General features: G+C 38.4%; 1 protein-coding gene across 1 annotated transcript; it reads left to right on the top strand.

The window, feature by feature from the left end:
• Positions 1-658: 658 nt before the first annotated feature.
• Positions 659-2,491, top strand: LOC104590214 (high mobility group B protein 3-like). The gene is made up of 8 exons (XM_010248786.3): positions 659-801; positions 882-936; positions 1,098-1,220; positions 1,324-1,381; positions 1,501-1,545; positions 1,643-1,723; positions 1,867-1,962; positions 2,051-2,491. Exons 2-8 carry the CDS (start codon positions 890-892, stop codon positions 2,066-2,068), a joined length of 468 nt encoding a protein of 155 aa, XP_010247088.1. The 5' UTR covers positions 659-801; positions 882-889; the 3' UTR covers positions 2,069-2,491.
• Positions 2,492-13,099: the final 10,608 nt, after the last annotated feature.

Raw genomic sequence — 13,099 nt, forward strand, 5'->3', positions numbered from 1 at the left:
ACAAACGGAAGGGGATATTTTCAAACCAACAGAAAATCCAAGGGCTATTATTCTTGTAAAAATTGAAGGCCGAAGTTGAAAACTGTCAAGGATACAAACCCATCTTACACCATACACCTGGAATATTGCTGGTCAATATGGCTCCATACTTAGTTATATATCAGATGTGTGGTGTGAGATGGATTCGTATTCCCTGATATTCTTTTTTTTTCTTCCTTATCTTTTATTTTATTTGTCAGTAACAGTGACACAGACATTGTTTATCAAATCAATGACCAACCACCAGACCCACCAGGCCCACCAAGGTACCACTTGCCTTTGGACTTCATTTCATAAAATCTGAGGACGGATACGTCATTTTGTAAATCATAAAGGGTACGGAGAAGGAAACGGCAACATCCACGTATCAGTCAAAAGTTAAGGTCCAATAGAAGGGGCCCACATACATTTCAAAACAGAGGAGAGAGAGAGAGGAAGGAGAGGGAGCGAGCAAAAGAGCAGATTGAGAACAAACACAAAGGGAAACACAAAGGAGAATGCGAAGCGTAATGAGCGAATAGGGTGAGAGTACACGGATCGATGACGTGGCATAAATTTTCAATTGCCCGCCCAAACCCGGATTTCAATTCGGCTCTGATTCAATTTTAATTTTTTCGTTTCCGACCTTCTTATCCCCCCTCGCCTTTCGCTCTTCTCACACACACACTCATACAACAAACAAACCTCTCCCTTTCTATCTATTCTCTTTCTCTCATTTCTCTGAACTCTATCCTTTGCGTTTGTGAAACCCTAACCCTAAAGGTAACCGATTCCGAACGAGTTCCACCGATTTTCAACCGATTTCTGATCGATTCTCACCGATCCGATCGTTTTTTCTGCAGGATTCGCCATGAAAGGAGGCAAATCCAAGACCGAGACTAAAAGGGCGGACTCTAGGTAAGTTTTCGTCATCTCGCCGCTTCCTTATTCTGCCTTATCATAGCTTAGGCGCGTAGGTCTGGATTTCAACGCTTCAGATCTTAGATCCGTTCATTCTCGTATCTTGACCGGGAACATCTTTTTTATTTCCTCCATTTTCATTGTTGTCACCTGTTTAGGCTTTCTGTGAAGAGTAAAGCCGTTGGAAAGGACAGGAATCCGAAGAAGTCGTCGAAGAAGGAGAAGGCAGCGAAGGATCCCAACAAGCCTAAGAGGCCTGCCAGTGCTTTCTTCGTTTTCATGTAAGTTATATTCTCGACCGCTCCAGTGGATCTGCTATTTCTCCCTACACATATTTTTCTTCCCGGGTAATTGAAATCTCGAGCGTCTGATTTTGTCTCCCAGGGAAGAGTTTCGGAAGCAGTACAAGGAGAAGCATCCGAACAACAAATCCGTCTCCGTTGTAAGTTATTACTTCTCCGAAGATCAAATAAATCGTCATATTGATCGTATTTACGTACTTTTTGGCGAGTTTTAATTTCCGCATATATTTGCTGAAAAAAATAAATCGACAAATTATAGGTTGGCAAAGCTGGTGGAGATAAATGGAAGGCGATGTCAGAAGCTGTAAGTGATCCCTCTCAGGAAATAAAAACCAATCGAAAAATAATCTCTCAATTAATATTTTATTAATAATTGTTTTAATTTTTTATCTTGTGCACAGGATAAAGCTCCATATGTAGCCAAGGCGGAGAAAAGGAAGGCCGAATATAACAAGAGTTTGCAGGCTTACAACAAGAGAAAGGTACTCTTGAAGTGTTTGAAGCTGATTTTAATGGAAATTGTAGTGATAAAAATCTTTATTTTTTGTATATTTTATATTCAATAATTTATTTTGGTATTTGTTATATTTAATAATTTGAATAAAATAAAACAAAAAATCATTAGGCGGAGGGAGTCGATGCGGCCGAGGATGCTGAGGAATCTGACAAGTCGAAGTCGGAAGTGAACGACGATGAAGAAGAAGATGACGAGAGTGGAGATGTCTGATTTCTTTATTAAAAACCTTTCACTATTTATTTTTTTATTTATATAAAATAAATAAATTATAATTTTTTGTTTTCTTTTACAGGAGGAAGACGACGAGTAGAGATCTGTAGGCGAATGAAGGCTAGTGTGTAGGAAGTGTAGTGTAGGATCGATCTTTATTCGATGTTACTCAGTCATAAAAAAAGGAAGAAATAGATGCTCGTTTTTTTTTCCCCTTTTATCCTGTTGATCTGAAAAAGAAGACATTAACGGAGCTTTCCAAGGAGCTCAAAAAGCCCATGCCCATCCTTGTACTTATTCTCGCTCTTTTGCTTTAATGGATTCAGCTTAGGGTTTAGGCCCTCGTAGTCCTCCTGTTCACTTTGGCTTTCAATGTACTGTTTGGCCCGTCTTCTTTGTTAATTGTTTAACTAATCTTCCGTTAGAAGGAAAATTGTACACTGTTTGGGTAGCTATTTGAGATCTGACGTTTAAACTAGACAATTGGTATTTTAATTGAATAAATATATAGTTTTGTAACAAATGGGAACTGAACGGAAGTCGTCGAGAAGATATTTTATTGTTTTTCTTCCAATGGGTTCGTGGCTTGGGCGAGACCCGGTTCTGAAATCTGAAGTTTGAAAGGTGTGTTGTACGTTCAATCGCAGTGTACGATTTAGCCGTTAATAATTTGACGGTTGTCAAAGGATGGCTGGAGATTGTTGTCGATTTCGCCGTTAGCCGTTAATACCCGTTTGCCTCGTTTGGTGTCGGCATTATTTTCCGCAATTTAAGATGAAAGCAGCTTCTTACCTTACTGTTTCAGGGTTCTACCTCTACTTGGCATCTGATTTGTGCCGGTAAAAAACAGAATGGCCTTGAAAGGTCGTGACTCCTGCCATGTAGAATTTGTCCATGCATGTTATACATGACGACCGCCTTCTCTGTATTTGGTCAATTTTGCTGGGTTACTTTATAAAAAGCAATTAAGGAATTATGTTCATTCGAATAAAATCCATGGGCCTATTCTTTTAAAATATTTTTACTTGACCTATGTTTGGCTTGAAGGAAAAGATTGGGAAAAGAAAGCTATAATAAATGACCCTTTAAATTGGGATCTGCAACTTGAGTGCTCTGCACACCGACTTCTTGGCAGTGATGTTAATTGGACTGGATTTGGTCCAATTCGATTCAGTCTAATCTGAGTCTATTACAATGGACTTGGGTTCAATCCAGTCCGATGAATATTTTGCACCATATTGGATTGGTCCAGGTACTGTCCAATATTGTCTCAATATTGGTTTCAACTTAAAATTGACACTTGTGTTCTTCTATCTCTGGATTAGATATTGTCTCAATACAATAAAATTAATTATGGATGGACCAGGTCCAATCCAATATGTTGTAGTGGTCTGTCTAGTTTATCCAAATTTAATATGTTTTATTGGTCCATCCAATCTGTCCAAATTGATTTTGATTTAGATAGAATCCAACTCAAAACCGGTTCATTGATACCCCTATTTAGTTACATTCCACTTGTGTATTGGGTACATTTCCCATGAATAATAACATGTAAGTATGGGAGAAGTTCTTATGTGCAGTTGATACATGATGTGAGGTTGAGTTCTCCACTTGTGTTATTCAGCATAGGGTTCACATCTCCGCCCCACAGCACATCCCTGTTGTGTATTGGGGGCATCTCCCAATGATAGTACCAGTTTTGATAATGTCATCATTGGAAGATGTTTCCACTACACGGCGGGGATGTGCTGTGGGGCGGAGATGTGAACTCTAGCATAGATGGGTTGATTTTGGTTATTACTTGTTTTGAATCACCTTGAAATGATTATTTTATTAAATAGTTATAATATATATTTTTAACTTTTACAAATTTCATTATATTTTAAATTTGTAGTAATAAATTTGATTGATAATAAATAAGATAATATTAGTTAAAAATGTTTAATTTATTTACATATAAATACTTTTGTATTTTTCTGTCATTTTATTCAAGTTATGTTATCATACTTTAAATTTTTAGTTATTGAAATAACTATTTTTTTAGAATAACCAGGTATGAACTCGTTAGAGATAACTATTAATTGGGATGGTTTTGGGTTTATAATTTTGTTTGGATTAACAATTGGTTCTACCTAGGGGGGTGTTTATAAAAAACTGAATAATCGAAACAAACTGAGAAAATCGATCTGGAAATTGCGGTTAACCAAATCAACCGGTTTGGTATTTCTGAAAAATCGAAGGACTAATTCAGTTTTTGGTTTGAAAAAGCGGTGATTAATCGAACTGACTGGTATGTAGACATGTTCATGGGCTGGGTGGCTTGACGGCCCAACCCTTTATAAGTCGATCTTGGTCATAATTTTAGGTCAACAGGCTCAGTCTTTCTCAAAAAAAACCTGGCCCAAGCCTGATCCCGACATGATACTATATTAAATAATAAAAAATATATATACAATAATTTTTCTTTGTTCTCATTTTTTTTTTCAAGCAATAGTGAGATGCTTATTATTTTTTAGTTTTGAAGCTTTTTAATATAAATAAAACATTTTTTTATTGAATAAAAAAAGAACAAAATTTTCTATTTTCAAATTTCTGGCTGGGCTTGGGCCTGAATGTATTCTGTTGATACATAGACAAAGCCTGGCCCGAACAGGTCTACCTGTATATATATTTATATGTATATTATATATATTTATTATATGTCACATATTATCTGTATATTATATATATAATTATGTATTTATAAATATATTATATATTATATATTTGTATAATATTTATAAAAACCTTGTTTCTTCGGCATCCATTAACCGGTAGTGGAATTTGGCAAGATTACTTCCGGGGGTGGTTTCTTCATAACAAACATTACAGGTGCATTGATTGCTCCAAATCCAATGGATCCTCTACCTGGAAGACTAATTGCAGACTTATGTATTTTGTTGTTGAACATTCTATCTGGATATTTCGGTTAGTTGAAATCTCCTTTTGGTATGATAAATGGTGTGACGAGGGTCCTCTTTGCTTATTTAGTAATGAAGAGGTAGATCCCTCCATCACTGCAACATGATCCTTGATGAGGCTGCTACATGAGATTGGTCTAGACTCGACACCCGCTTAGGCGATGAATAGCCAGTGGTGTTACACTATCTAATGGCGATGATAAATGGGATATAGGCGCCTTCTAATTCTGGTATTTTCTCCTATAAATGGATCTATTTAGCGAACAGGATTCTTAGTTAGATGACAGACGTGTAGGCAGATACAACTCGTTCATATCCTCATGAAAGGTAATTCAGTAGTAGATGCTCTAGCTAATTTTGCCTGTGATCAAATCAATAGTTTTATTTTTAATTGTATGGTGGAATTCACAGCCGCTTGACAGTTTTTGTCTTTTGAATTGCTAAGAAATTCATATTCATATGTGGGGATTAGTGAAAGTTTATTTTCTTGGGTATTAATGAGGGCAGATTTAGCCCTCCAGTAAAATTGCAACACGTGGTACCTCGTGACAACTAGGCAAGCACCCAGGCAATAACTTACCAAGTTGGGTCCCCCCCGGGCACCGGTCAGGCTGGCCTGGCGCGACCTGCACGCGGCCCACGGGCGGCCTGCACGCGGCCTGGCACGGCCCCCGCGGCCTACGCGCGACCTGCGCATGGCCTGCACGACCTGGCCGGATCAGCCTGCCACAGGCGGAGACCTGGCAACCTGGCCCGGACACAGGCGCCGACCTGGCAATCTGGTCCGGACACAGGCGCCGACCTGACAACCTGACCCGGACACAGGCGCCGACCTGACAACCTGACCCAGACACAGGCGCCGGCCTTGCAACCTGGCCCGGACACCGACCCGTCGACTGACAGGCGCCAACCTAGCCGCCTGGCACAAGCGCCAGCCCGACAACCTCGAGGTGTTCATCACCGTACCCCGGTTCTGACGGGATATGACGTCTTACCATTTGAAGGCTTTTCACCCACCTAACCCGCGAGGGCACCACTATATAAGGACTCCGACCCCCAAAGCTAGAGGGGAGAAAAAAGGATGGTAACCCCCGCTCTCTAACTCTTTCATTTCTCTCCAAGCCCTCTGTAATCAGAATACTAACTTAGGCATCGGAGAGTCCCCGCCGGGAAAATACCCCCGAGTCCTCTGATTCAGTTCTCGCAGGTCCCTCTGCTCCCGCCGTCTGCAAAGGAGAGAAAATCACCTCACGCGGAGGGTAGTCGGGTTGCGCTGCACCAGGGAGCTCCACCATCCTCTGAGTTGCAGACCACCTAGGAGCAAGTCAAGTGACGAGTTCGCCACCAGGCAGTTCGCCCCCAGGCAGTTCGCCACCAAGTAGCTCGCCACCAGGCAGTTCGCCACCAGGGAGCACTACCAGGCAGTTCGCCATCAGGTAGTTCGCCACCAGGCAGTTCGCCACCAGGCAGTTCACCATCAGGCAGTTCACCACCAGGGAGCACTACCAGGCAGTTCGCCACCAGGCAGCTCGCCATCAAGCAGTTCGCCACCAGGGAGCACCACTAGGCAGTTCGCCACCAGGCAGTTCGCCCACAGGCAGTTCGCCAGCAGGTAGCTCGCCACCAGGTAGTTCGCCACTAGGTAGTTCGCCACCAGGTAGCTCGCCACCAGGTAGTTCGCCACTAGGTAGTTCGCCACCAGGGAGCACTACCAGGCAGTTCGCCACCAGACAGTTCGCCATCAAGCAGTTCGTCACCAAGTAGTTCTCCCCCAGGGAGTTTGCCACCAAGTAGCTCATCACCATGGCACGTCACCACCGGGTCAAACAACGAGGTACTTAGCCAAAAAATTTATACATCACAAAAAATGGTATACATCAGGTATCATTTATCCGGGTAAGTGATACCCATCTCTTAAGTGGATAAATTAACTTTCCCATATAAGAGAAAATTGACAATATTTGGATGTAACAAAAATGCCCCTTTTAATAATAAAATTTTTATGGATAAAATGGTCATTGCCTTATTTACATGAGAAATAAAAGAACATGGATAAATGTACTTTCCGAAAAAGTGAACGGAGCATTAGTGATATTATATATATTCTATGGTTTCAGTTGCATTGATATAGCAAGAGGTAGACGCTGTTCTATGAGGTACCCTCTTGTTGTGTATAGTTTTAATTGAATGAATAATATTGAGGTGGCCACCACTCTTTTGTCAATAAAGTTTATTACGAATGCAATCACGTATTGATAAGATTGTACAATCTTTTGTTTGCCAATGTTACTTTGAAGGTCAGCATCTTGTTAATTTTCTTTACGGGGAAATCTCTTAAACTACTTAGGAAATGGACTTACTCTATCTTACTGCCCTATTGTTAGCATCTCGTCATAATATGTTCAATCCAATCTAATAAATATTTTGGATCAGATTTGTCCAATCTAATGTATTTTATTGATTCGTCTAATCAGTCTAAATTGATTTTGGATTGGACGGGGTCCAATCTAAAACCGATCTATTGATACCATTACGTATAACAAATCTTTATACGATGAACAAGTGATTCAAGCTCATTTGACTAGAATAAAAAAGGAGACAAAACCAGAACAATAAGACCAACTTGGGCTTTTTCTTACTTCGCTATAGAAACGAGATTGTCCTCCTCAAGCCCTCACCACTTGGCAATAGTCACCAATCACCAAGAGCAACTGTAGGTTATTGGGTTCTCTGTTATGTTACAAGAAGCCCTTCCACGTCAACTGCTCTATCATCGATCTGTATCATAAGGCCATAACTTCCACTTCATCGATGGTTGTACTTGATTGTATTGGGACTCTTGATTTGTATCAATAATAAATTGTCATGTGAATTGGCAGATTTCTGTTTTCCACTGCAGAGTTATAAACATTCAAAATATCAAAAACCCCCACTCTACACTAGGACTATTCACGGGTCAGGTTGGGTTAGTTTACTGAAGTTTTTTCAACCAACCTGACCTGGTTGGGTTACCTTAACTTGAAACTGAAACCAATCTAGTGTATAACAAAATCGACCTGGTCTCAGTTTGAGTCGGGTTGGGTCGGTTTCGGCTCTAAGTTCAACCATACCCCCCATGTGCCTGTGTGGTGCAAGTTTGGGTTGTCAGTTTGAGAATTTATTCTCGCTAGAAGTGAAGACGGCAAAAAGAAAACAAATTGATAAGCATTTGGGATTAGAGATTAGTTTCACCACGAAAATTGAAATCATGAATTTCAAACATTATATCAACTTGTATGCACTGCACAAAGGATTATGAACAACTAAACAAAGTATACAATAACATGCTTCTTTAGCTAAGTCGGTTTGGTTTGGGTCGATTTCGGTTTTCACACAAGAAAACCGAAACTGACCCGAACCATCGGTTTATGATGTTTTACAACCCAAAACCGATCGGTGCTGAAGATAACCCGGCTGACTCGAGTTGGGCCGGTCCAGTTTGATCGGGTTGGGCCTTCTTATGAACAGCCCTACTCTACACATCATTGCCTGCCTGTGAATTGGCATTAATTCCGAGTTGGCACCCACACCAACTATACTTTGGGCTTAAAAATTTTGACCCTGGGTTGAACTGTCATTCTCCCTTTCACTTTTCATTTCTGAGAATTACACAATACTCCAAGTTGCCCTACAACAGCCCCTCTTACCTCTCTCTTTCAGTATCTTTTATGTCTTATTTGTATAATGTTTAGAATTTTAAAAGATCATACCTGTTTAGCAAAGGGTTTTTTTTATTTTTTATTTTTTTGTTGAATAACGAAAGATAATAAATCAAAAAGACTTGTGTTCTAAAAATTTCTTGTCTCCCTGCACCTAAAATCTTTCGTTTAACAATTATATAAATGGTAAAATAGAATACTTAACAAACGGTCTTAAATCTTCAAAGAAAAAGACTTTCAAAAACTCGTTATACTTTTTGGTCATCTACACCGTCGAAAAATCTTCCTAAAAATGGTCATCTACATCCAAGGAGAGAAGTTCAAAGGTGTTGCTTCACATCAGAGAAGTTGAAAGTGTAGACTATTTGATCTATTTAGCAATAATTTCTTCTGAAAAAGTGACATACTGGATAAGAGTGTGGTGCCCAATTTCCTTAGATGTTTTTTATTTATATATTTATATGTTCTGGTGGTTTACAAATATCCCCAATTGGCTTCTCTCAAAATATTCCCTTTACAGTGTCGAAATGTGAATGGCACTGACTTATCTTTCCCCAGTATTTGCTTTTTTGGTATTCAGAAAAATGGACAAAATTCAGCAATTTCCTTCTTCCAAATGGGAAATGGCATCTTTTGCTTCAAGAAACAAAGAGGAAAAGAGGCAAATGGTGCAGATCCACCCCTCCCCAAAACAGGAGTGTCCTTTACACTTACAGTATTTGTACGGTTCAAATGTGCTCCTGCTTTTTATAGTGCATGAATGTGCATATCGAAGGGATTCTCTTACAAAACCATATTCACGCCAACTTATTAGGCTGTGTTTGGTTTGATAAAGAACTTTCCCTCAAATTTCCGTTTCTTATGTTGTTGAAACACCTTTTCAAAATGCTTTTTAACCATATTGCTTTTACCCAAGTAAAGCCCATGTTTAAAATATCCGAAAATACCATTTGAAAGAACCTTTTAAGAGTATTGTCATAATATGCCTTTAACAATAAGAATTTCAAAATGAAAGCAATCAAACACAATTTCTAAACTATAAAACAATGAATAGGAAAAATCAATCAAAGGGAGCAATCTAAAGTACGACTATGTTTCCACAAGCTTGTGCTTTTGAGCTTTGGGCTGTGGTAAAGAGACAAATGGTGCTGCATAAGTATACCATGTGTTTGGAATCGTAGACATTTATTGAATAAACGCTGTCACATAGGTTCTACTTCAGCATTTCCCCCATTATGTGAATATATACGCATAGGAACTTGCAAAAGTAGACTTTGGTTTATGTGCATGTTTACCGCTGGGGAAACCTTTATTTTAACGCTTCCTTGGATAAATAGACTTTTATTCACTGTTTTGCTGATGTGGCATCTAATGGCACATCTGGCTCAGTTTGGAAGGAGTACAAGTACAAATATAAATATAATTTGTCTTTGTATTTGTACTCCATCCAAATTCAGCCTAAGTGTCAATAAATGGGTTCATCATTGCTTTTATCAGTTTTCCTAACAAATCAAGTATAAAACGTTTAGTCAATAAATATCCACAGTTTTAAATACATACTTACTGTTTTCTTAAAAAATGGTTTTTTTTTTACCATTGCTGCCACATAGGCATTTTTCAATGCCACATCAGCATATTGTTGAGAGCAACAATAGAAAAATGAGTAAACGTCAAAAAGGGACATTGCTTAAAGAAGATTACCAAAGGCTTTCTATTTTTTGTATAGGGTAATGGTGTTTTGCTTTTAGTTTAATTATGATTTATTGTTTTTCTTTTTATGGCTTTTTGGGCTGGGTTGAGGTGGTGAGATTGTGTGCTTTACATTTTGGTTTTGGGGTAAGGTAGACTAGGTCCTCTATTTCTGTCTTTCTCCCTTTTTGATAATGGTTAGTTAATAAAATTTAAGGTGGCCGCCCCTCGGGTAAACTTAGAGGTCTTGAATATATATAGTTAAAATTCATATTGTATCTATTATTAAATATAGTTTGAATGTTGTGTTCTTATTATGGTGGTGTTTGGCATTGATGCCGTTTTTTGAGAAAATGGTGTCACATCAGAAAAAGCGGTGCTTCAGAAAATGGCCTCTTGTTTGTTATCATTTTTCCAGAAAAAAATGTTGCTTCAGACTATGCTTTGAAAATCGGGAATGCGTGGTTTGAAGAAATGCCAAATTCAATGTTTTCTCAGAAAATAGCTTATTGCTGCCAGCCGTGCAATGGTGTGTCATCATCTTGGACGTTAAATAATATGACCAATGCAAAAAACGGTTCTGCAACATTGGTACCAAACAAAAACAGTACTGTTTTCCCACAAAACAGTATATGTGGCAGCACCGCTTCCAAACAAAAAATAAAGAAAATGGTATTCACAACTCAGACATGCCTGGTGCTGTATTCCCAGCACCGATCCCAAACACCTAAATTATCATATACTCAAATTTCATGCAAGTAACTTTGATTAATTTTGTTCATGAAATACAATGTCAAAGCAATTTTCAATTGATTATTTTAATAAAACATAACAATTTTCATCATTTTTAGTTTAATATACTTAAACCATTTAATATTTGATTACAATCCAAATTTGATTATGAACATGTCAAATTTGGATACCTATATCGGATTCTATTTGATCCATTTGCAGCCCTAAATCCAGAGAGCCCAATAGTCTATTAGTCACTTGTTTTTTGGGTTGTCCTCTTCAGACTTCTTTAGACAGCTTATCCGGAGTGCCTCAAAGTAGCTGAACCAGCTTATCTGGATATTCTTATGAGCCCTTCCAATTGGCACTTTCATCCTTGTTCTTCTACCAGAAATAGATTATTTGATTTTTTACACTTTGATGTTGAATGTGAAACAACAAATATAGGGGTGCAAGGCGTGTGGGTTGGGTTAGGTTTATGGTCAACCCAGGTTTGATCCTAAAATTTGGACTTATAGCCCGAGCCTGAATTAGGCCCAAGGTCAAGCTTGATCTTCCCAACGTGAGCCTAGTTCATATATATGTGTGTGTATGTATGTATGTAGTTGGGCTGAACTCGGGTTGGATTTGAGCTAAAATTTTGAATTGGGTTGGATCGGGCTTGGGCTAGGCCTGCCCAAGTTGCACCCCTAAACAAATCTTCAATCACATAAGAGAGAGAAACCAGCTCTTGTATGATGGGTAATGTGCAACTTATTAAAACACCCTAGTGCATTGTTACTGTTACATGGAGTGTTCATGGACTAATCTGCAGTGGTAAAACTGGAGCCGAGTCAGGCTTTTGTGAAAACTTGCATATGAGAAAGCTTCAGGACAGGTGGTGAATAAAGAAAAGTCTTGCTTCATTGTTCATCAAAACATGGGTGCTTCAAAGGTGAATATGATCAAATAGGTAACATGTTTTTCTCAAAAGCTTATTCCTTTTATTTACCTGGTTTCTTTTATTGGAAAAAACGCCTATCAAATAGGCGTTTGAATTTAATTAATCATGTCTTCCAAAGTCAATTAATCCATGCCCTTGGAGCTGTTTCTCCTAGCAAAATGTTTTTTTTTTGGAGAGCCTCAAATTTTGGAAACAAAAAACATTGGATTGGATTGGATGGACAAAAATTTGTAACCCTATTGATGAAGGGGGTTTGGGAGTGCGATCTATGCTTGTATTGTTAAGGCTTTTAGGTTAAAATCTTGGTTCAAAATCATTAAAAAAGAAGGCATGTAGGCAAAGTTTATGAAATCAAAATATATAAAGTCCACACCTCTAATTTTGCTCACTACTGCTTCCTCTAAAACTAAATTTTGGAAAGAGATGTTGGAGATCAAATACATTGTTATTAATTCTTGTCAATGGATAATAGGGAAAGGTGAAATTTCCTTTTGGTATGATAATTAGTTGGGTTCTGGGCCTTTGATTTGTGAAATTGATGAAAGTGAAGTTGAAGTATTGGATTTTACTTTAAATAAGGTTTTGAACCAAGAGGGATTATGGTCTTTTCATGATGTTGAAACTATTCCTCATGCCATTCAATAGAGAGCTATGGACTCAAATTGTTGTTTAAGCAATGAAGATGATAGGTTAATTTGGAAATTTAATCAAAGTTGTTCTTTCACTACAAAATCTACTTGGAATATCATTAGGAATCATGGGCAGCACATTTAATGGTTTAAATATGTTTGAAAGGTTAATCTCCCAATTAAAGTATCAATTTATATGGAGATTTATGTATGGTTTTGTTCCAATTGATGAGATCATGAAGAAGTGTTTGTTTGGCTTCCAAGTGTTGTTGTTGTGGTAATCATGGGGTGGAATCATTTAATCATTATTTTCCATCGGAGTTATGGCTTCTACAGTTTGGTCTTATTTTAGTAATCTCTTCAACATTCCCATCTATCCTACTCAACATATAGTGGATCGGGTTCTTCATTGGTGGAATGTTTGTAAAAGAGATACTCAAGTGAATGAAGTTATTTGCATCACTCCGTCTATAATCCTTT

This window comes from Nelumbo nucifera, chromosome 6, assembly GCF_055504915.1.
Source record: "Nelumbo nucifera cultivar China Antique chromosome 6, China Antique-T2T, whole genome shotgun sequence".
NCBI lineage: Eukaryota > Viridiplantae > Streptophyta > Magnoliopsida > Proteales > Nelumbonaceae > Nelumbo > Nelumbo nucifera.